Source organism: Hydra vulgaris, chromosome 10 (genome assembly GCF_038396675.1).
Source record: "Hydra vulgaris chromosome 10, alternate assembly HydraT2T_AEP".
NCBI lineage: Eukaryota > Metazoa > Cnidaria > Hydrozoa > Anthoathecata > Hydridae > Hydra > Hydra vulgaris.
The window spans coordinates 33,957,678-33,983,014 of record NC_088929.1 but is presented as its reverse complement, the minus strand read 5'-3'; the positions used below and the strand labels follow the sequence as shown (position 1 = coordinate 33,983,014).

The window sequence follows — 25,337 nt, the reverse complement described above, 5'->3', positions numbered from 1 at the left end:
CATTATCCTTGTCAACTCGGACTTGTTTAAACCTTAGAGGCACCTAAATAAATTATTGAAATAACAATACAAGAAAACTACACATTATAAGCTTAGTTTTCTTAATGAACAATATTAAAACCAGGGTTTTATTAGAGATTGTAACAGTTTACTAAAAAAATGTTTAATTTCTCAATTGTGTGAACATATTACCTTCTTATTATTGAACAATATTCCTTCTTGTTTTCAGTTACAATGACACCATCAATCTGTTTGTTAATTGTTCTTGATCTTTAATTAGTGGAAATCTTCCTGAATTGATTGCAGCCCAACCATGTTTATTGTTTAATTGGCACCACTCAACTGCTTTCTCTAACTGCTTACTTTTCATTACTATGATATCTCTTAGTATCTTGATTTGCTTGTTGGTTTAACTCTAAAAGACTTTCCGATTTCTTATTTATTCTTTACTGCAAAGGAATATCAAAACATACTTTGGTACTTGTACTCTAATTTAGTAAATGCACTTTACCTTAATTTATTTATTTGTTCAAAAACAAACAAAGAAAACATACTAAAGTGTGTTTTGATGGAGGTTTCATGATGAAACAATAAGCAGAATATTCATTTCATAATATCAAGAAGAAATTGAATGCAAATAACTTGTTTTTTGTTTTGTTTTAATTAACTTTTATTTACCTAGCGCTTTGAGGTCCCTTAACCTAGCCTTGTGTGGTGGAATGAAAAAAGTATAAAAGATAAGTAAACCTAACCTTTAAAAATATATTCAGCATTGAAAATAAATAATTTATGCAGAAATTCATGATTACCTTAGCAATATTGGCAACAATACCATTTTTTAATTAACCTGACATTCTGAGGTCCCTAATAAAAAAAAATGTCCTGAATATTTATCTAAAGACATGTGAAAACTGTATTAAAAAACTACTAAAATTTTTTGCCAATCAAGCAGGAGTATTTTTTCAACTCTCAAAAATAAAAACAAAGTAAATGCTCAAATATTTGGAACTTAAAAGAATCTTAGAAAACACTTAACATTCTGAGATCCCTTTACCTGTATATATATATATATATATATATATATATATATATATATATATATATATATATATATATATATATATATATATATATATATATATATATATATATATATACATATATATATATATATATATTTATATATATATATAATATATATATATATTATATATATACATAATATATATATATATAATATATATATATATATATATATATATATATACATATATATATATATAATATATATATATTTAATATATTAAATATGTATAATATATATATATATATATATATATATATATATATATATATATATATATATATATATATATATGTATATATACATATACATAAACGTATATATTACGTATACATATATATAAACATATAAATACATAAACGTATACATATATTATATATAAACATATATATTATATATATATAATATATATATATTATATAGATATATATAATTATATACATATATATATATATATATATATATATATATATATATATATATATATATATATATATATATGTATATATATATATACATATATTTATATATTATATATATAATATATATATAATATATATGTATATATATATATATATATATATATATATATATATATATATATTTTTGACAAAACCGTACGATCGTTTTTAAAAAAGATTTTACGGTTTACATAAAAAAAATCTGTTTGCTTTTTTATTTAATGTTTTTGTTTGTGCGTTTTATTATAATATTTAATATAAGTTACATTATATACAATTTTTTTTTTGTTAAAATAGATATAAGCTAAAGAGCATATTTTGCGCTTTATTTTTATTTATGTATCTATTTTTATATGTAATTCTTTAATTATCTCTCATATTTAGAGATATTAAAAATATGGGTATAAATTATATAAAAATTTTATATCTTGTATAAATGTATAAATTACATAAAAACATTATATCAATAGAAGCCGTAAAATTTTATAATACACAGACTGATAATTTTTTTTACTAAGTACTTTCTTTTACATATTTGCAAATCTTTATATCTTTAATCAAGAAAAAAGTAAACAAATATATGCCTTTTGCGCAAAAAAAAAAAAAAAAAATAGATTTCAAACAATAAATACTTTAGTAAAATTCAGAAAAGTCGTATTTTAGGTTGGGCTGAACTGGCAATTAGATTAATGGGCTGGGCCAGGTCGGGTTTTAGGCATAACCAGTTTTAGAGTCGAGAATAATAATTTTAATAGAAACGACCTCCTTTCAGATTTGCAAAACTTGTTACGTAATTTATCCCGCAAACTATTTTTTATTGTAAATTACAACATCCACATTTAATTTTTTAGATATTTCCTGTAAATAAACGGCTTTTTAATTATTCAAATTTGTTATCAGTTCGCAACTTCGTGCTTAAAAAATAATATTTTAAATAGAAATAGGTCTTCAAATCATTGAGAAAAAACGGTTCTCAATAGAAACAACCTGTCTAAAAATTTAACTTCTTCATCAGACGTAGACAAGTTCTAATAAGGTTCAACATTAGAGATGTATTCAATAATAAACAGTTATCAAAAAAGTCTTGTCGAGATTTTTTGCTATTGTATTAAAGAATAATAGATTAAACGATTAAACTTTAACGAAGACCTCATTAGAATGGCAGAATACTATGATAAAAACAAAACAAAGAAATAATCAATTGGAAAAAAAATTAATAGCAGAATATTATGGTAAAAACAACTGACAATTAATTTGTCGGTTGTTTTTACCATAATATTCTGCTATTCTAATTACCCAACAAACATTCTATAGAAGAATTTCAGTAGACCTATAAAGGCATTTTGAACGATCCGCTGTTGTTTTGCTCATCGGTTACTTAACTAATTATTATTAGTAAATTAGGCTGTTCAATTACTCGCCACTATATAACATGTTAAAAATTTGGTGGCTGGCCATATCGTCCCCTTAGTATTACTTTGTTCTATCTGCAAATGTAATAAATAAAATGTCTTTTCTAATTTATAAAATAAATACAAAAATATGTATATATAAATAAATACAATATTCTATGTAATATAATATATTATATCAGGCAGAACATTGTATTTATTTATATATATGTACATTTTTTTATTTATTTTATGTATTAGATAGAACATTTTATTTATTACATTTGTAGCTAGAAAAAAATAATAGTGAGGGGACGATAAAGCCAGCCAACAAATTTTCAACATCTTATATAGTGGCTAGTCATTGGATAGCCTAATTTGCTACTAATAATTAACTAAGTAACCGATGAGCAAAACAACAGCGGATCGCTCAAAATGTCTATATAGGTCTAATGAAATTCTTTTATAGAATGTTTGCTGGGTAATTAGAATAGCAGAATATATATATATATATATATATATATATAATATATATATATATATATATATATATATATATATATATATATATATATATAATATATATATAATATATAAATTAGTAAAAACACTTATCTAATTTTTGATTACTTCAACACTGTGTTTCATCATGTGTTGAAGTAATCAAAAATTAGATAAGTGTTTTTACTAATTTATTATTGCTCTGTTCTTTTAGAACATTGAGCACTCTGTTTGTAGAATACACTAACATAATTTATATATATAATATATATATATATATATATATATATATATATATATATATATATATATATATTATATATATATATATATATATATATATATATATATATATATATATATATATATATATATATATATATATATATATATATATATACTTCTTGTAAAATATTTCTTTCTATAAATTGAACTTTTTTTGAGATTTAGTAACTCTTCCTGATGACCCAGCAATGGTGAAACTTCAAGTAGAAGAAAAAAGTTAGATAAGTGTTTTTTATAATTTATATATATATATATATATATATATATATATATATATATATATATATATATATATATATATATATATATATATATATATATAAACAAATTAGTAAAAAACACTTATTTATTATTGCTCTCTTCTTTAAGAACATTGAGCACTTTATTTGTAAAATATACTAACATAATTTACATATATATATATATATATATATATATATATATATATATATATATATATATATATATATATATATATATATATATATATATATATATATATATATATATATATATTATATATATATATATATATATATATATATATATATATATATATATATATATATATATATATATATATATATATATATATATATATATATATATATATATATATATATATATATATATAGATATATATATATATATATATATATATATATATATATATGTATATATATAAAATAGTCCATTAAGTAACCGATAAGCTAAGCTCCAATGAACCCCTCAAAATGTCTACTTTTTGTTGTTGTTGTAATTCACCTCCCCAAGGCCAAGAAGCCCACTACAGATGAGAAGGCTACATATGGTTATAACCCTCTCCCAACTCAATAACTCCGAAACACGAACCTTGACGAACAAGGCCGCTGCGCGGAGAAACAAGTTGAGCGCGGTACTACCAGGGACGTGGTGGGAATTGAACTCGGTCCAAAACAAATCTACTACATAAATATTTGTTGGATAGGTTTTCGTTAAACATTTTTTTGTGAGTTGAGAAGTTTCTTTTGAAAGTAGACATCGTGGTCTCTTGAAACTGATAGATCCCGGTTCTCTTCGTCCTAGATCCGCCTTCTTAATCGTTTCCGTGAAAACACAGTTTAATTGGAAAAAAAGAAAAAGAAAAAAAAGTAAAATAGCAATGTTATAAAATTGCAATTACCGAAAGTTATGTAATCACAAATTTTTGCATTTTCTATTGTCGAGTGTGTGCTGTTTAAAGTCATCCGGCCTCTATTTTTTTTTATTTTCTACTAACATTGAACGTATTTAGTTAATTGCTAAATCATTTATATGGGTTGTAAAATTCAATATAGATCTATTTTTATTTCTATGCTTCTTCTACAAAAATGGACAAGTAAACTTATAAAATCCCTATTTGTATACATAAATAGTCGAGGAATACTTATGTTTCCTCTCATGCGGATAAATAATGATATCATTAAAAAAAAAAAAAATTATTAGAGGTGGGGCGAATGCATGATTGACAATGACATGGTCTTGTTTACGTTTTATTGAAGTCACTTGACTTTTTGTGATAAGCAGCATTTCCGAGAAAAATTAACTGAAATTCAAACAAGTAAAAGAATATTTGTTTGAAAAAAGTGTTTAGTAAATGTAATTTGAGTTTTTGTCAAGTTGTCAGTTATATTCTGCTATCAATGTCAGCAATATAAATCTTTATCGCAGTATGTATTAACAACGTAGAATTAAGCCGACTCATTTTTTGGTAACGTATTTGTAGTTTTTGCAGATAACGGATTTCTATCTTAGCTGTTTTAAACAATTATTGGTAAAACTCTTTAATTTATTAACAACAACAGCAACAAAAGATACAATATTAGTCCAATACATCAACGAGTTCTAATTTTGGAATGTTATTATTTTTTTTCTTTGTAATACAAGTTATAATTAACCAATACGTTGATAACCAATTAGTTTCTGAAAGAAATGGGATTCAAATTGAGTTAAACATTCCTTATCGTGTATTATTATCTTCACCATTAGCTTATCATAAAGTAAATACCCATATTCACCCAAAAGTAAATTATAGTTTTATGAGTTTTCAAGCTCACACACTCTGTGAAAAGGTAGTAACTTCTTTTTTACCTTATTCAAAATATGGCTATGAAAACAATGCTTCTGATTCAGGTATTATTCAAATGGTTGACAATACCTCGGTGACTACTTACATTGGTATTGATTCAAATAAAAGTGAGTTTGTAGAAGTTTGGCTAATAGCTATAGCTTATAAAGTTCTGTCACCTATACCAGGAGGATGTTGCTTAACTTGCGCACTAAATATAGATCCAAATATTCATATCAGTTATGATTCAATACAAACATTATTAGTTTTTGAAAGAGCAAGCAAATCTTATGAGAATACTTTAGATCCTCCAAAGTGTGACGATTCTGATTTTCCTGACAGTTATTCTTTGACCTATGATGTTTATTATTTATATTTAGAATCAAAAGATTACACAAAAGAAGGACTTTACAATGCTATTTCAAGAATGACATCTCCTCTAGATATTAAAAAGCATGGCACATGGTTAACACAGATTACTGGAGGTCATAAGTTAGCTTTACATGTTCAAACAGTTTTTGGATATGGTATTGTATTTAATGTTATAGTCTCAGATCAAAGCCATGGCTTGTTCTCAGCATATATTCCAGCTGTCACATATGGCTGTAAACTTACATTATCAGATTTTAGCGCTTGCATATACAAATCAACTTATGGACTTGTTTTATTGGTCATTCTTGCAATTTTTGGTGTTGTGCTATGTTTTGCAGGGTTTAAATACTTTCATCTGTTTCTATTTACTTGTGGAACACTTTTGTTTTGGATTATTAGTGTTATTCTTATTGCAAATATTGTAGGAAAAATAGATTTCAAAGATTTACTTGTGATTTCATCATTATGGTCAATATTAGGTGGGGCCTTCTTTTTGTTTTTAAATATCTTTAGAAAATGTATTTTTATAAGCTTGTTATGTGTTAATATCATTTTGGCATTAATCGTAACTTCAATTTTGTTTTATACGCCGTTTGGTGGCATGGATCTTTGGGTGCAAACTAATAACTTTTGTATTGCATTTGCTTCCATTGTTACTTTTATTACCTTAGTTATGCTTTTTTTCCCAAAAACCAGTTGTTATTTATGTTCTTCTATTATTGGATCTTATCTTGTTATTCTTTTTGCAAACTATTTTCTTCAATCGAGTTTGCATTTTATTGTTCAGAATGTTATGTTACGGCTAATAGACTATAAGATATCTATAAATTTCTTAAATCCTCCATTTCAAAAGAATGAGTTAATTCTAGTGGTGATTTGGTTTTGTTTATTTATTATTGGATTTTTTGTTCAATGTTATACAACTAAAAAACTTCCATTCAATAGACATCCTGTAGTTTCTTCAATACCAAAAAAAAGCAAGAATACAAAGACAATTTCTTTAAATAATGAACGAACACCTTTGTGCAAAAATGAACAACCTGTTTCAAGATCTTATTCTACCAGTTCACCTCCTCCTGATTATTTCCAGGGTTGTTCTACAGCTCCTTTTCAAACAAATGCATATCAAAACCCTTCTGATGGAGTTCAATCACCTGTAAATCCTTACTGGAATCAAGTTTCATCATTTCAGCCATTACAGTACCCTGTAAACCCATCATAGAAAGGAATATAAATGCATACAAGGTTTAAAACAAACTTGCTATTTCGAAATAGACACCAAAAACCTATTAATTTTTAGCACAAAAAAACTGAAAGATTTAAAAAAATAACAGAACAAGACACTGTGTATAATTATACAATCTCATAATGATGAATCTTTAAATGCATATTAAAATCTTTCAATGCAAGGTCTGTCAATGAAAATAGTTATTAATAATTCTTGATAAAGTTTTAATTAAAACATTGATATTAATATTTTAAATATGTTTTTAAATAAAGTTTATTTTTAATATATTTTAAAATAAAAAAATTTCAGTTTTTTTTTTTTCCGTTATGTTATTACTTATTATTACTTATACAATAGCAATAGTATACACTAGATACTAGGAAGATTGTATATTGTGTGTTATTATGACATTGCATGGTATATTCAGGCCCATAGGAACAAGATTTATATTGGGGGGGGGGGGCAGTACTAAACCTAAATAGTTTTAAGGAACTTTTTTTTTTTTTATGTCATTTTTTCAGTCGATTTTTTCAAAATTATTTATTTGAAAAATTATAGTGGGGGGGGGACAAATGCCCCTGCTCCTCCCGTTCCATTACCCCCCCTCCCCCCGGCTGCTACGGGCCATGACATTGTATGTATACACTAGATACTAAGAACATTATTGTGTAATATTTTATGTTACATTGTTACAATGTCAATGTAACATAAAATGACACTTGCCAATATAAACACTATAAAATACATTCATGTTTCTTTATAATGATATTATAAAATAGATAGTAGAGTTATTGCCGATTTTTTTTTTCCTGCAAGCATGCTATCCCTATTTTATCTAAAACCACAGACAAGTAACAAAACTCACTGAAAATAATTATCAAAAGATTTAAATTTAGCTAAGCTGCCTGCTAAATTACCATGGTAAGTTAACTATGGTTGTTGAAATTTATTTAAATTTCAGATTTAACAATTTAAAAAAAATTTAATCGGATGATTTTGTTTCTAACATTTGAGGTAGCTAGTTGTCCTCGTGACCAAATTACTATCTTTATCGTTAGTTTGTCATTAATTCGGCACTGATAATTTTTATTTGTTGGATTTTTATTGAATTTTTTTTATTGAAATTCTTTGAATTTCAGATTTTTCAACTTATAAAAAATAGGGTGGTTTTGTTTCCAACTTTTGAGGTAGCTAGTTGTCCTCGAGGCCAAATTACTAACTTTATCGTTAGAAATTATTGTTAGCTTGTCATTAACTCGGCGCTGGTAATTTTTTCAGATCTATCAAACGCATTTGGTAGATCTAAAGACTATGTAGTGGTACTCTCCAACTTAAAAGGTCTGTGTTATCTGGAAAATCGTAAACAAGGAGTTCTATATAATTAACACGTGATAATAATCTATAAACTGTGGTGTTCCCTAGGGATCAGTACTTGGATTTTTTTTATAAAATAATGTTTACTTGTCCTCAACATTATTTAATTAAGAGTTTTTTTTTGTTTTTTCTTTCACACTGTTTTTACTCTCGCGTCCTTAATACAAGGGGGGGGGGCGGGGTAATTTTATTCCAGATCTAATAAACGGGGGAAATTAATAAAAGGGGGATTTTATTTATGTTAAAATATAAGTATTTTTTATAAAAAACTTCAGTTTATAAATCCAAACTAATAATTTTTACAAAACACGCTCAAAACTATTTAATTCTAGCGTGGCTTGAGGTCAGATGCGCATTTTCCAACAGCTGTTTAAAAATAATTTTAAAGAATTTAATATGCTGATATAAGTTTTATACTTTGGTGAGAAATAAACCAAATGCTCGTTTTTGACAAATCGAGATTTACTATTTTTATTTTTAAAGCCTATTTACACTGAAAGTTTTTGTTTTTACCAGTGATTGAAGTAGTTATTTTTTAATTTTTAAGGCCAATTTTCACTGATTTTTTGTTGTTGTTGTTTAGAACAAGTAAAAATTATTAAACAAGAGGAGGTTGGGTCTTCATAAGCTGAGAGTGGGTGGGAAAATTTTACAAAAATGAATAAACGTCACCACCCTTACCCCCCCCCCTCCTTTTATTAAAGACTCAAGAGTAAGGCGCTTTTCGAGAAATTGCCGTCACTTGGTTATTAATTTAAACAGTTGAGATATTTCAAGATTTTATTTAGTCAAGATAAACAATTAGATTGTCTTAAGAGAAAACACTAAAAATCTTACTGTCGTTTACAAGAACTCTTCATTAAAAAATTCATTAAATGTGTAATATAACTATTAAGAACTTTTGCTATATAATTTAATATAGTATAATTGCGGTATATTATGGAGTCCTAACTTTAGATTTAATTTGCAGGCCTGTGAAATCTTAAGTTCTTGGATACTATTTTTAAGTGAGGATTTTGCTCGGTGCTGGAATTATTTTAACTATTGCAAAGATATATTCCTCAAGGAAATGGAAAAAGAGGAGCTAGTACTTATACAATTTTTGTGTTTACTATTAAGTAGAAAGCATACTTTTGTGTGAAAAAAACATGTTTTTTATAAAATTTATAAACTTAAATACTTTATAAAAGTTCTAGCTCTTTTGACCTATGATCATGTACAAATTAAGGACGTTTTTTAATTTTCTTTAAAAGAAATTGAAGCAAACCGACTGAGCAAAATCCTAAAGAAGTTCAAATAGAGACTTTATAAAAGTCTTAAATTCTGTAACAAAAAAAAAAAAGAACTTAAAGAAATATTTTTGAAACAGAAGCAGAATAAGTTGTATTAAACAAAAATAAACTTTCATTTCACTTAAAACCTAAGTTTGTAACGTAAAATCTAATATTGTAAAAAATGAGATTATTATAAAAAATTTCGATTTAAGTTTTACTAATTCGCTTTAACTACGTTGATCAGACTCAAAGATATTTTTTCTAATGTGAACACGAACTTAATGAATCCTTAACCACTGATTTTAAATTTCCATTGAGTATTGATAAAACGAAATTAATTTTGTTTACAAAACCTTCTAAATCCAAGACACCTCCATTAAAACTACCTAAATTAACCGCATACAATATTGAAATTAAAAAGAGTTTTTTCAATGGAAACACTTGAAAAAAATTTTGACAAACATTTAAATGAAACCTGAAATAAATTAAGTAAAAGATAAAATTTCAGAATAAAAAACTAAAAGCAAATAATTTGGTTTAATAAAGCCTTTTGTAAAATAGAAAAATAACTCAATTGAAAATAACTCAATGTAAAAAAAAAAAAATATATAAATAACTCAATGAAAATAAGTAGTTTTTCTGATAAAAACAATATTAAAAAAAAAAATCATTTTTTTCATTTCTTTTACCATGGATCCATGGATCCACCTTAAAATACAAAATATTTTGTTTTGCATATGAATGACTGTAAAGTTTTTGAGTCAGGAAAAACGTTCCCGCTTCCAAAGAATTGAGGTGATAAGCTGCGGCTACACAAAAATTTTACTAAAAAAAACTCCGAAAATTTTTTTCAGTAATAAAAATTCTGGTTCAGGACCAAGAGGTCCGAGGCTCAATACCCACTCTGGTCAGATAAGCAATATTGGTAAGAAAAGAGGCGTGAACTTCCTAGTTAAATGCTCATTTGCGGTGCTCTGTAATAAGACCGTATAGTCTTCTTGGAGCACACACACACAAATATATTGTTGCATAGCTTTTTTTTGTTTCTATTGAATAATCCATTACAAATATATAACTACATAAATTTATGTAACTACGCAAGAATGTTCTATTTTTGTAGAGATAAATATTATTACGCAAAATAAACACAAGTATAAAAATTTCAAAAAACGAATTAATAAACCAAGTATACATTTAATTTTAATAAATGAATGTAGCAATTATAAAACTGAAAATAATACTGACAGAAGATAAATTGCTTTTCAAAATGTGGGAGATGCTATAAACGGTTTTTAAGATTCCTAATACCTTTCAGACGGTTAATAAACATTGCGTCCGACTGACAATTAATAAAAATGAAAGTTATTTAAAAGAAGTTATTTCTTTTTTTAAAAAGAACAAAATTTATTAAACAAAATTCTGTTTATGGCAATTTAAATGAATGTAAAATTTTATTTAAATAAATTAAAAGTTGCTGATCTAAAAATCAAATTCATAACAGTCTATAAAAACTATCTATTTTATTTTTCTTGATACATAAGTAACACTATTATTTATATTTGACAATTTGAACAAGGTCATGACCCAAGAAACCCACCAATACAGGGTGAAAAAACATTTATTGACGTTACCAAAAATCATAAAAATAAAACTTAAGTACCGTAAACCAGGGTTAATTGAGTAAGTTTTTGTGGTTGTTGCATTTTCTTTAGTTGTTTAGAGCAGTCACTTATTGTTTTTTCAACATGTCATTGTTTATATTGATAGTCTATACATATACTAAGCATGTTTATGGTTTTTTTTTTTTGAAAATTTTCTTGGATTTTTTTTTTAAACTAATAGAATGTACTAATTTAGACCCAATTATGAGGCTATATGAGTACACTCATTACTTTAGCATGGAAAACGAATTTATAAGTAATGAATTTATTTTACAAATTTTTAACAACTGAGATCAAATGTTATAAAACTATAAATTTTAACACCTTAAGGCACCGCTAGGTAAGAACTAAGCCTGTCACGAATTGACTAATAAAATAAATAAATAAAAAAATTTTTCACCGATGATGTCTGTTTTTAAAAACTTTAAAAAACTGAGATCAACATTTTATGAAACTAACTACTATAGATGTTACGATGTTTAAGCACATTACTAATAATTGCTTAAGTATAATACTATACCTATATGTCATGAATTGACTACTAGCAAAATAAAAAACTCTTTTTAACAAATTATATTTTTTCACTTTGAACCTCATTGCTGTCGCTAGACTTGATTCTGTCTGATTCTGCTGGAAGAAATCTTTTTTTCCTTTGTTTTGAGCCTGTGTTTGTAGTACTTCAAAGTTTTTAAGTTGTAGTAGCACCTCCTACATCCTGTTCGACGTCGGCTGTGGATATAATCTTACAGGCTGAAACATTCAACTTACGTCTAACTTTTCGGACTAATGGTGTATTATCCGATCTGGTTTGAGTTAAAAATTCACTGAAAGATGCGCTAACACGTTGATGGAGTTAATTTGGCGACAAAGTTGATTGTGGTGCATTGTTTGGTAGTTTCTGGAGGACTCGATCTCGATTCAAAGAATATACCACATTTATCAAAACCAGACTTCAGGTTTTCTCTGCCATTTTCCTTTAGATTATCTTCTAACTGTTTCAACAAAACTGCTAAAGAATTTTTGTTATGAGTTGCGGCACACTTTCCGATTCTCTGCTTTCATTTGGTCAATATTTGCAAGCTGAGTTAGGTGACATTTATCAAGATGCATTTGGAACCTGATATCGCCTTGACGCTCATCTCTCACGTTAGCAACGTGAGAGATGAGCGTATGCCACCGTTAACTTTGACAGGCTCATAAAATGTATAGCTAAAATTGAAATCTCCATATAGTAGTATTGTTGAGCAGTTTATATTAGGCAGTATCTGCCGAGCGGCCGTTATCTATGTGATACACTGAGTAAGAACCTGATCATTAAGGTTGTGAGGACGATAAAAGCATCCGAGGAGAAACAATTTTTCACCAATTTTTATTTTCCGCCAGATTTTCTCTATTGATGTTGAGTTGAGCTGAGTAGAATTAACTTCGTTAAATATGATATTGTCTTTTGTGTAAATGGGCAACTCCCCTGCCCCTATTGTCTCTGTCTTTGCGATGTGGTTGGTAGCCGGGTATGGCAAAGTCAGAAAAATTTGTGAACCAAGTTTCCACAAAAAATAGGACGTGTGGTCAACAAGAATTAGGTAGAGGAGATAATTTGGCCAATAGCTCTTGGTGTTTGCCATTATTAAGTGAGCATGGGTTGTTTGCCCTGTAGCGTAAACGGCTAGGTGGAGCGGTGGAAGCGTTCGCCTAGATTAGTTTTATTTTTGCTTTTAGTTATCGGTCTAGGACGTCTAGATGGCAGTGGTGGTTTCTGAGTTAGGAGCGTTTGTGCGATTAGCGTTGTCAGCCAGGGCTCTGGCTGGGGATGCAAACACATTACACTGATTGGTCGTTGATTCGATGAAATTAATGCAACTGATGCGACCTGTCCTTCAATGTATAACATTCCGAAACGATTTATCTAGAATGTTAGTAGCTGCGAGTTCGTCGTTTAGCTTCTTGAGCTGGGTGATTACATATTATAATGAAATGACAGCATTCAAAAAAATTGCATCATAAAAGTATTCAAAAATATATTTTGCTTTATTTATACACAAGTACGATAAAAAATATATTAGTTATTACTTTTTCTAATAAAATTTAGCGATAAGCCATACAAATCACTATAATGTATAAAAAAGTTGAAATATTTGTAAAAAGTCACATTTTTTATCAAAGTTACTTTTCTCAGTGAATTATATCGTGACTTAAACAAAATGATGTAATATAACAAACCAATGTAATATAACAAAACAATGCAATATAACAAAAAAAAAATATGTAATACAACAAAACCAGTTTAAAATCAGACCAATATTTATCCTTAAATCATCTGTTTTGGAAAGAAATACCCATTATGTCTTACACGTAAGATATAATGCATACATCATTCCAAAAAAGATGTTCTGAAAATATAATACTGATCAACAAACCTTTCAACAAACACTTAGTTATACTTAAGTGATTTGTTGAAAGGAATAACTTTTTCGGAAAATGGTATTGCATTTGGTTGCGAAAATGAACCACAAAGTGAGCGTTTTATTTAACTAATATAAGATATAGTTATAGCAATCATAGTATAACTTTTTAAATATTACTTTTACAATATATTTTTTTAATTTCAAACTCCTACGAGTCTCTTCTTTTGATTTAAGTTACAAATCTCTACATTCCTTAGAAAGTTTTTCACATAAAAAATCAAGAAATATTTAGAAATTCTATTAGAGCTAACTCATAGTAAGTTTACGCCAATCAGGTTTAGGGCTTTCATTTATTAATGTACTTTTGTTGTAAGCACTACGAAACACATTGTTTATAACTTTTTTGTGATGATATTTCCTCCGCCCCTGCAGCATTTTAACTATTATTTCAGGGAAAAAAATAAAGATTTTAAAATGCCAAATCATGCTAGGTCTCATGAGGATAACAAGAAAAATGTCTACATGTTGTATAGAACATAAACATTGATGTTTTTGATGCAAAAGTTTCTCATGGCATTTTTGAAGTATTAGGGGAAAGACGTCACCCTTCCTTTTTTTTAATTTTTCTTCTATGAAAATTCGATCTGAGATACAGAACCAAAGTTGCAGTTGCTTAATTTGTCAAACTGGTTGCTTGAAGCTAACTAAAAAGAGTCAATTGTACACCATTAATGGTTCCCAAGAAAGAACACTAAAAAGGTGTGCTGACTGCCAAAATTATTTGGGTAAAAGGTTTGCCACTCGATTGCAAACAATTATCCTAAGTTAACCAAACTTTGGATAATTGTTTGCAAATCTTAAAAACTTTAAGCTACTTATCAAACGAGATATTGCGGCAGCTGATCAAATAGTTTCAAATTTGATTTAAAATTAAGTATGCAGTATCAGGAAGAATCGTCAAAGTTTCACAATCAAAAGCTGTCTACCTTTGTGAGTTACATGTAAGGTATACTTCAGTTTTCTTAAAGCACAATGATTTTAGTTATGTTTAACTAAAAACATGTCGTTAATAATTTTGAACAAAATTTAGGTAAAGAAAAATTGAGGTCTTAAAAGCTTTTTAGTGAACCAAAAATGTCAGTCAGATCCATTTTATCAAATTTTAACAACATCGAGTTAGCTTTAACTATAAACCATGTAACTAAATGATCTAAACCAAAACCAAAATGTTATCTAACATTAAAAAAAAAAAAATTAATTTAAAAAAAATTTGTTATAATTTTTATTTATTATAAATCGAATTGACTTAAAATACACAAAAACGTAAGAATGCATAGAAAGATGGGGAGAGGAGGTGGTGTTGTGTTAAGACAGCGAGTACGTACGCGGTTTGTTTATATTTCTCCTTTAACTTAATTTTTTTTCAACAAAACCATTGAACTTGACGAGTTTAAAAAATTAACATTGTTATTTAACAGAGTTTTTTTGGTATTTAATGCTTTGAAAAGGTCCCGAATCAGTAGTTTCACTGCGTACATACTCTATAGAAGCCCCCTTTCTTTCGGAACTTATTTTATCAATGAAACTGCACCTCCTTCTCGAGAGAGAAGAGCAATGAACATTTAGTCAAATAAGTACAATATCATGGATTTAATTTGCTGCCAGTCAATGTTAAAGATTATTAAACAAAGTGGAACTTCTTCAAAGCAAGATTCAGCCAAATTCTAAAATTTTCTAAACTTTTGTTCTTTTTTGCTTTGGTAAGGATTTGCAGAAAGAATTATGTAAACCAAGAACTTCAATTTAACATTGCCAAACCGCTGCATCACCACAAAAGCCAATGCTATTTATTAACGTATCAAACATTTCATTGAAAAAAAAAAATGTAAACAATAAAACCGAATAACTATCTTTATATGTACAAGTACCATATATTTTAAAGTATGGAAGTTATGTGACAGATGAGTACGAGTATTGAAGACTGCCTGATGCAGCACATTATTGTCGCTAATTAAAAAAAAAAGAGAGCATTTCTAATTTATCAGAGAAATGTCTGAAAAACTGTTTAATAAAGCCTAAAGCATATTCTTCGTCTAATATATCATTTTTTATAAGCAGTTAAGACACAAAAATTAGATTTTTAATTAAGACACCAGATTGAAATTTGAAACCATTTGATTTTGTTAGAACCATGAGTGTAGAGTCGTAAAAAAAAGTACCGACTCCAATCGTTGAAACTTTCAGAGTACGACTCCGACTTCAACTCCGACTCCAAAGCAAATTTTTTAAAAAAATCTCTGAATTCCATAAAAAATATAACGCGATAATTTAAAAAAACTTTTTTTGCAAAACATATGAAAAGTTCTTTGAAGGTTAAATATTTTGTACATGCACGTGCAATACCGAGTTTTACTATTGGAGTCGGAGTCGCAGCTTTGTTCAGCGACTTCAACTCCGACTCCACAGCTCTGGTTAGAACACACCCTCTTATTCTGTAACTTACAAGATCATTAAATGCAACAACAAAAGTTTGAGTTCGAATTATTACATAAATATCAAATATTTAAAAAATGTTCTGCAATATAGTAAAAAAAATTTTCTGCAATACAAAAAAAAAAAAAAAAATTAGTTAAAATTAAGTTTATTGCAAACCTAAATTTTGTAATAAAAGCACCCCTTAAATAGTAAAACAAAATTTTGCACAAAAGTACGTATATAAATACATATAAAAAAATACTTAAGATGGTAACACAAAATTTAGAATTAAAATTTTCTAGATATTTAAGACTTTAAAAATCGTCAACAATCATTTATAATAAGAGCTCATACCAATTTTATATATCATAACCTGTTGTAATATATTAACTTGTTAAATATTGTACAAAGTGTTGAATCTGTACATAGATATTTACGATGATCCCGTTCTCTTTCGCTTGCAAATTTTTACATTTGATTATTATGCATTTCAACATTACTTATCGCTTCATCGTCAACATAAACATGTCTCACTATTATTCTCCTAGAATTTTTAACTTAAATTTACCTAAAAAAAAATCGGTGGTAAAAAATATTATTTAGTCATAAACTCAGCAAAAATAAAAAAAAAAAAGAAAAACCTGTTCTTCGCCGTAAAGTTCGACGGCAATTTGATAATGAGCTTTACGTAACTGACCAAGATTTTCTCGCTCTTTCTGCAGTTCATTTTCAAGTTCATGAATCCGAACCTAGAGCAGATCATATCGATTAAAACATAGAAGATACTGAATATTCATATAATTTGTGTCGATTATATTTTACTTATGTAATTATAGACGTTAACAAGGTTTTTGTGTTATTTAAATTTTTTTTTGACATTGATTACGCATTGCAAGCATAATATTAGGTAAAAAAATATTTTAGGTTGAAATATTCTATCAATGAATAACAGACAATTCACATATTATTAATTTTCACATATATTATATATATCGATTAAATATTACTTTAACTACAATCAAAATATGTTAATTATAATTATGTTTGTGTTATATGTAATGTTTTATGCGGTAGTGGTGTAGTGGTAGAGTGCTCGCCTCATAAGCGGGAAGTTCCCTTTGATCCCCACCACGTTCCTGGTAATACCGAGCTCAACTTGTTTCTCCGCGCAGCGACTTTGTAGTAAGTAGCCTCCTCGACTGTAGTAGTAATTGTTATAAACAATTGCTAGGAAGTACTCACTTGAGCAGTAACCATGGTAGTAAAAAAACAACATCGAAGTGCAACCTTAAAATGATGTAACAAGCTTGGCTCAAGCTTATTGCATATATGCTTGGCAGTAGTCAAAAATATTTCTAGAAGCCCTAAAGTACTATACTTAGTATTAAAGTTCCCAATCATCAAAATGAGAATACCAACAATATTGCGATAATTATTAGCCATAAAAACTGAGTTTTGTTGGGTTAAAATTCACCAGCAACTGAGAGCTCCGAGAAGTTACAAAAGAAAAATCAAATTCAAGATCAGCTTCTTTTTTTTTTTTGTATGTACAGGCCACTCCGTGAGATAAAAAGTTCAGCACATGTCGAAGAGATCAAACTCAGTAAATCTTACTTACAAAGCACTACCGTATTCTAAGTAATAAAGTAATACAAAAAAAATCACGTGATGGACTTATAAGATATGTTGAACTTGTTTTTGTCGGTAACACTATTAAAGATTTTCCAAATCTCTAGAACTTGTGAGATAAAATATGCAATTTAAAGAGTAATGGACCTTAGTGATAGACAATATCTTTTTGCTTCGATTTCTCGCAAATTAAAATAACAAATAAAATTTTTTTCTTGAGAGAAGAGTTGTGACAAAAAAAGATTTAAAAAAAAAAAGATTACAATCAGCTAAACAAAAAAGGAGAAAACAGAGAGTGAGCGAGCAAGCGAGTGAGTGTGAAGCAGAGTGGGCTTGACTTAAAACCAAAAAAAAAAATAAAGCTTCCATGCCTATAGAATGATAAGCAATAAAATGATAATACAAAAGATAAAAGCACAAAAGCTCATAATAGAATGGTTAGAGGATTTAAATCTGATTTTACAACAAACAGCTAAATTGATTCATAGTATGTCAAGGTCAAATTTGGAAAACTTAATCATAAATTGCAATTGGTACCCTAAGCAATAAGCTGTGCAGTAGCTTTATTCCTGCTAATTAACCTAAAGTTGATACTAAAAGTATCTTAACCTCAACAATGCGCACAAAAAGCTCTAACAGAAACACTGTGAGCAAAACGGCACACTTAATACTTTAATAATTTACAGCTGTTAATCGGAAAGGAGTGCAAGACTACTTACTAAAACTTTTCTACTTAAACCTAAAGTCTTTGCAAGGAAGCCTTTCTGTAAGACAGTAGCTAAATGCAGTTTACATCTGCCCAAGATGAGTATTTTTATTTAGACACTATCTCTAGCCTATACTTAACCAAAAGCACCAGCATATAATAAAAGTATTTTGTGTCAGAGTTAATTTCTCCTATAGTAAAGAATGTAAAGTAAAAAATGATCTCTAAAAAATGTTTCTTTTCTTCTAAAATTTCAAACGGTAAATCTGCAGTTAAGCGGCGTAAAATAGTTTTATTTTTTCGCTTGTTGCGAGACTTGCTCAAAGTGGTGACTTTTTAATATATAATATTTAATATAAGTAATATTTATTGGCTTCAGTACATACATCGACTATCTTATAGCCTGCTGCACAAGGAAGTGCCGCTACATCGACTGAGGGTTTGGTTGGGGCAGGCAGTCTATTAAATAATAAAAAAAAAAATAATTAAAAGGATATTAAAATATTCCGTATGTTTATATTAAAAAGTCACCACTTTGAGCAAGTCTCGCAACAAACGAAAAAATAAAACTATTTTACGCCGCTTAACTGCAAATTTACCGTTCAAACATTTATTAAAACCTCAAGCGTCAATATAAACACCACAAATCGGGATTATGGGTTTTAAGGTTACTTCAAAAATTTCATTCAGTTGTTTCATTTATCGTTTAAATAATCACTAAGAATTATTTCACCTGGCTGTTCATTTCATATCTTTTAGCTTGTGTTAAAGTCATTTTCGAATAATCTGGAACAGCTTCTGATAGTAAAAAAGAATTTTATTTAAGTAACAGTAAAGATAATTTGAACAAATTTTATTTTCATACTAGAATGCAAAATATCTCACTTAGTTCTTCTGTCATAGATGCCCCACTTTTTACGGCAGCAACAACACCAGCTGTGGCTTCACCAACTAAAATGTTTAACAAAATAGTTTATATACTTTTGTATACTTTATGAATTTTGAAAATTGAAATAACATCAACATTCAACATTTTAAATATTTTGATAACATTATTTATATGCTCATACAGGGTTCCTACAGAAAAAAAAAATCGAAATTCCAGGGATTTCCAGGACTTTCCAGGACCATTTTCCTACTTTTCCAGGATTTTTGAAACAAAATTCCAGGACTTTTTCAGAATATTTCCCCCGAAAAAAAAAAATTCCAGAACCTTCCAGGATTTAGCTATAAAAAATTCGGAAAATTTCCTTTGAAATAAACCATTTAAAAAGATAAAAAACTTTATTACCACTTGAATCTAAAATTTTCATAAACAAATGTTTCTAATAAAACACAAAACCTAAAGTATAAAATAGTCTAGCACAGTGGTAGTGGTAGAAACTAGGTATTTGTGGTTTAAACCCATCTCTGGGCATATTTTGCAACATCTGTTAGGAAGGAGGCGTGAACTTCTTATTAAATACATTTCCGTGGTGCTCTAATATAAGACTGTAATGACTTCTTAGGGCACCTAAAATAAAAGCATATATAATATATATATTATATACGATAATAATAGTTTAATTAAGTTTATAGTATAAGTTATACTAATGCACATTGCAGTATTATAATAAAATTTGTTGTCTTTACATTTTATTATGGCTTCTGTCGCTGTAAAGAACACAAAACGATTTTAAAAAAGTACATTGATTTATAGGAAATTGGAGAAGTATTGTCAAAGTCTCGTGCTACAAAATATGAAAAATATTTTCGAATGTAGGAAGATGCAAGGGATTAAGTCAAAATGTATGAGAATTAAAGAAGGAACATTCTCAAATTTAGATAATCTTGTTTTTAAATGGCTTTTAAATACAAGGGGTAGAAATGTGGCAGTATCAGCAATTCTTAAAACAAAATCCAGAAAACTTGCTGAAAAAATTAATATAAATGGATTTCAAGCGTCTGATAGTTGGTTTGATTGTTGGAAAAACAGGTATGTTTCTTTCAAGATGGTATGTGCACAGCTGAAATGACTACGCCATGGAAGGAAACAACTCTTCCTACAATTTTATGCAGGTATAAACTTGTTAAAATTTATAATGCAGATGAATTTGGATTATCTTTTTGTATAAAACTTTATTTTTATTTTTGTTTTATTTTTTAGGTGCCCTAAGAAGTCCTTACAGTCTTATCACAGAGCACAGCGAATGTGCATTTATTCGGAAGTTCATGCCTCCTTCCTAACCGATGTATGCAACCTTATAAGTCACTAAATCTTAAATCTGAGACGTGTATAGGGGGAAAGCACAGTAAAATTTGTCTTACAGGAATGGTCGCAGAAGGTGCAGTGGGTGATAAAATTCCTATGTTTGTAATAGGAAAATCAAAATCACCTTGCTGCTTAAAAGAAATTTAACACTTACCTTGCAGATACAGAAATCAAAATAAAAGCTCCATGGATAGCGCACTGTTTGAAGAGTGGATACGAGAAATGGATACAAAGTTTACAAAAGAAAAGAAAGAAGCGTTCATAATAGATAACTGCCCAGCACACCTGACCGTTGATAAACTAAAATCTATTAAGCTCATTTTTCTTCACCAAATACCACATCTAAACTTCAACCAATTTTTTCATCACCAAATACCACATCTAAACTTCAACCAATCAATCAGGGAGTTATACGCTCTTTGAACGTTTATTGCAAATCTGAGGCATTGCAAAGGCTGGTCATAGTTATCGATAAAAGAAAAGATCTTCCTGTTTATTCGATTTTAGATGCAATGAAAATGCTTGATCTTGCATGGCAAAAAGTGAAAATCTCCAACATCGTTAATTGTTTTGCAAAAGCAGGAATTTCAAAAGTTAGTGATATTCGGAAGGCGCTGCAAGTATTGTATGACTATATACCCTTCAGTCTTACAAGTCTCAATTATATTCAATAGAGGTGTTTCTTCAAAACTAAGACAGAGTGACAGAACATTTTTTAATTTATAATGTATTATTTTTACCTTAGAGATTAAAACTTTTGGTAACTCAAATTGTTTTTACTTATCGGCCAAAGTTTGTGTAATAGAATGTCCCAATAACTTGAACATTTGTTAACTCAAACTATTTTCTAGGTCCCTTGGAGGTTCGAGATATCGGGAGTTATATATGTATATATATATATATATATATATATATATATATATATATATATATATATATATATATATATATATATATATATATATATATATATATATATATATATATATATATACATACATATATATATATATATATATATATATATATATATATATATATATATATATATATATATATATATATATATAGATTGAAATATTATTAAGACTTTTTTTAAACTCTAAAAATGAAATATATAGTAATTGGCATTTTTAATATAACAATAATAAAATATCATCAAAGAATGCCAGATGGAAAATACTGTCTAGTTCTTATTCAGCTTTTTTTCAATCAAATCTAACTCATCAATTTCCTTCAGCTTTGCATTACACAACTTTTTTTGTTTATTTGACTCTTTTAAAAGCGTAAAGTCACTTTTCTTTTCTGCGTCAATGGCAAGTTTGTCCGACTCATTAGATAACAACTCAATTTGACTTTGAAGAAGTCTTCGTTTTGCCCGAACAGCTTTTAACTCATCATCAACAATCTTTTGCTTTAACGCCACATTGTCATTTTCTTTTTTTAATTTTTGCTTTCTCAAGTCTTCATGGTATGAGCTGCTTGCTTTTCTAGCATGTTGCTGCATTTCTTTGGTAATTTTGATGCTTTCAGGAGTTTCTCCTGAAGATGAAAGGTGATCTTCAATGATACGTAAAGCAACAAGAGATTTCTCCTTTAAGTTTTGAACTAAAAGTTGCTTATTTATACTAAAACCACGTTCTATTGATGACTGACCATGCGAGAGCACAAAGATCAATTTAAAAACCTTCCAAACTTCTTCATAAGCTGTATTTTTCCCAATGAAGTCTGAATAAAATTGGTCAAGTCGATCATTTTTAAGGTCAAAATTTTGAAATGCGCTTTTGTTGATGTCAAAAGTTTTTTGTATTGTTCTTTTGCAAGCTCTGCAGACTTTGTTGACAGACAATTGCAATTTACTAGTTTTTGTAAAAGAACAGAAAAACTTTTGACACAGTTACTTCGTTTGCTATCTTTGGCCATTTGGATTGGATTTACAGATATAGCAGAGTGTTTCTAGAATAGAGCAGAAATTTCTAGAATAGGAGGTAGGGAAGTTAAAGGTGATAAATACGATTTGATGGTTTGCTCTAAAGGTTTTCTTTGAATATGCTTTTTGCTTCTCATATGCGATGTTAATGCAGCCTCTCCCATGTTAGAAACATTGATTTTACTAAAGCAATAGATACACTTAGCCATTGTTTCATTTATCTTCCGAACCCAGGGTTTAAATTAATCATCATACAACCATTTTTCTTGAAATACACACTCATTCTTAGGCATTTTTTTAATCTATTACACTAAAATAAAAAACATTTTGAAAAAATCTAAACATAATTTTAAAAACTGACTGCAATTTAAACTACGCTATAAACATTTAACTAATTTAAAAATATGAAAAATTCTCAATCAATCATATAGTTCTTATCATGTCAAGCATTTTTACAGATATATTAAGTAGAATTTAATAAATCCTTGAATTTAAAAAATTTCAAGTTTTTTCCAGGATTTAAGAGAAAAAATGAAAAATTCCAGGACTTTTCAGGACACTAGTCGAATTCCAGGACTTTCCAGGACTGTGGGAACCCTGTCATAATGAGCATATAAAGAACAATTGTAAAACATTTTTTTTCCAATTAAATTTGTGTGTGCTAATTTGTAAAGTTGAGAAACTGTTGAAAAAATAAAAAATTATAAAAATAATAAGCCTTATATAAATCGTATATAACCAAACGAATATGTCCGTTGGACCTATGTCCATTTTTTGTGTTTTTGAGAAAATCAAGTTTTAAAATTTAATTTATAAAATCTGTCAAAATGGTCAACTAATTTTTTTAATATTTTAAAAAGTTGCATTATTCTTGTGACTAGATTTATTGGACACGCACCTAATCAATTGTTGAATATTTATTGATAATAAACACACATACAAAAAAATTTACACAAAATGTGGACATACAGCCTCTTGGTTCTCTGCTGATGATATATGAACAAATATTGATAATTCATTTAACACATTTTAGTTGACGAAAAAAATAACCATTTTTGATGAATTTAAAAATTTGCAGAAAAAACTTTATATTTTAATAAGTAGGAATTTCTGAACGATGTTTGATCAAAATTTATTAGATATACAAAATCACATTACTATTTTGTAGTACTATCTTTACTATTAAGAACAACTTCGCATCTACGAGACATAAAGTCTACTAAATTAATGCAAACACCAATGGAAATTGAGTGCAATACTTTTTTGATATTTCTTAATAAATTGGTAATTGATTTGAAAAAGATTTGTAAGCTTACTGCATAATATTTGACGGTCAACAAGTTCCTATAAATAACCAATGGCACCTAATCTTGACTAAGGCAGTTGATTGGGATATCATCGTCAAAACAATAACTTTACTCTTTTTGAAGAACTCTTGAACCAAGGTGCCTGTGTTTTTGAAATAATTTTCCAGATGGCATATCCATCTGTGAGGCATTTTATCCTTTGCATGGAGTAAAACAATGCTCTTACATATGTCTTTGTATGTTTCTTGATCAATAGTTCCAGTGTATTTATGAAACGGATCAACACCGTCCAGACTAAAACATTCCAAAAACAATACACTACCTCCTCCATGATTTATTATAACCAGTTGGGATTTAGGATCATACTTTGCACCTACTGGACATCAAACAAATTTGATTCCATTTGATCTGAATAAACTGCATCTGAATGATCTGCATAAACTTGTTTTCATCACTAAAAAGAACTTTTGACCAATGCTTGACTTCACTTTAGATGTTGCAATGTTAAACGCAGTGATGTTCTTCTCTGGCCTTTAAATTTTTTAAGGAAATCAATAGCTTTTAGGATGGACACCTTCCAAACACATTTCCATGATGTAAACAGCATTTTGTAGAAGTAATACTACAATTCATTCCATAAAAACATATTATTTGTTCATTCAATCAATAGCTTATCATTGCTTAGTAACGCAAGCTTTTTTATCTTGACAATATGTTTTTTTGCATGGTTTTGCATCTAATTGCTTTTGAACTTTTGTAGATTCAGTAAGTTCATATCACTTTATAATTTGTCTATCAGCAGACTTACAGGCTCCATAAAAATGTGCTGTCTTAAGAACTTCCATTTGAACTGATCTTGCTTTCAACTTTTTCACTGAAGATATTGAACATTTCTTATACCCTGTGACCTCAATCAC

The 25,337-nt window shown here is 28.0% G+C and overlaps 2 protein-coding genes across 3 annotated transcripts in view; one reads left to right on the top strand and one right to left on the bottom strand.

The window, feature by feature from the left end:
- The first annotated feature begins 4,917 nt into the window (after positions 1 to 4,917).
- On the top strand, positions 4,918 to 7,658 carry LOC105849593 (transmembrane 7 superfamily member 3). The gene has a single exon (XM_065807881.1). The coding sequence runs from the start codon at positions 5,597 to 5,599 to the stop codon at positions 7,400 to 7,402; it is 1,806 nt and encodes a 601-aa protein (XP_065663953.1). The 5' UTR covers positions 4,918 to 5,596; the 3' UTR covers positions 7,403 to 7,658.
- Positions 7,659 to 16,651: 8,993 nt separating this feature from the next.
- Positions 16,652 to 25,337, bottom strand: part of LOC101234822 (huntingtin-interacting protein 1) — a 167,091-nt gene continuing 158,405 nt past the window's right edge. For both annotated transcript variants that reach the window (XM_065807880.1, XM_065807879.1), the window contains 4 exons: positions 19,818 to 19,883; positions 19,666 to 19,730; positions 17,239 to 17,346; positions 16,652 to 17,165 (listed from right to left, as the gene is read on the bottom strand). In XM_065807880.1, coding sequence (XP_065663952.1) covers positions 17,151 to 17,165; positions 17,239 to 17,346; positions 19,666 to 19,730; positions 19,818 to 19,883 — 254 coding nt within the window. In that variant the 3' untranslated portion in view covers positions 16,652 to 17,150. The remainder of the gene's footprint in view (positions 17,166 to 17,238; positions 17,347 to 19,665; positions 19,731 to 19,817; positions 19,884 to 25,337) is intronic.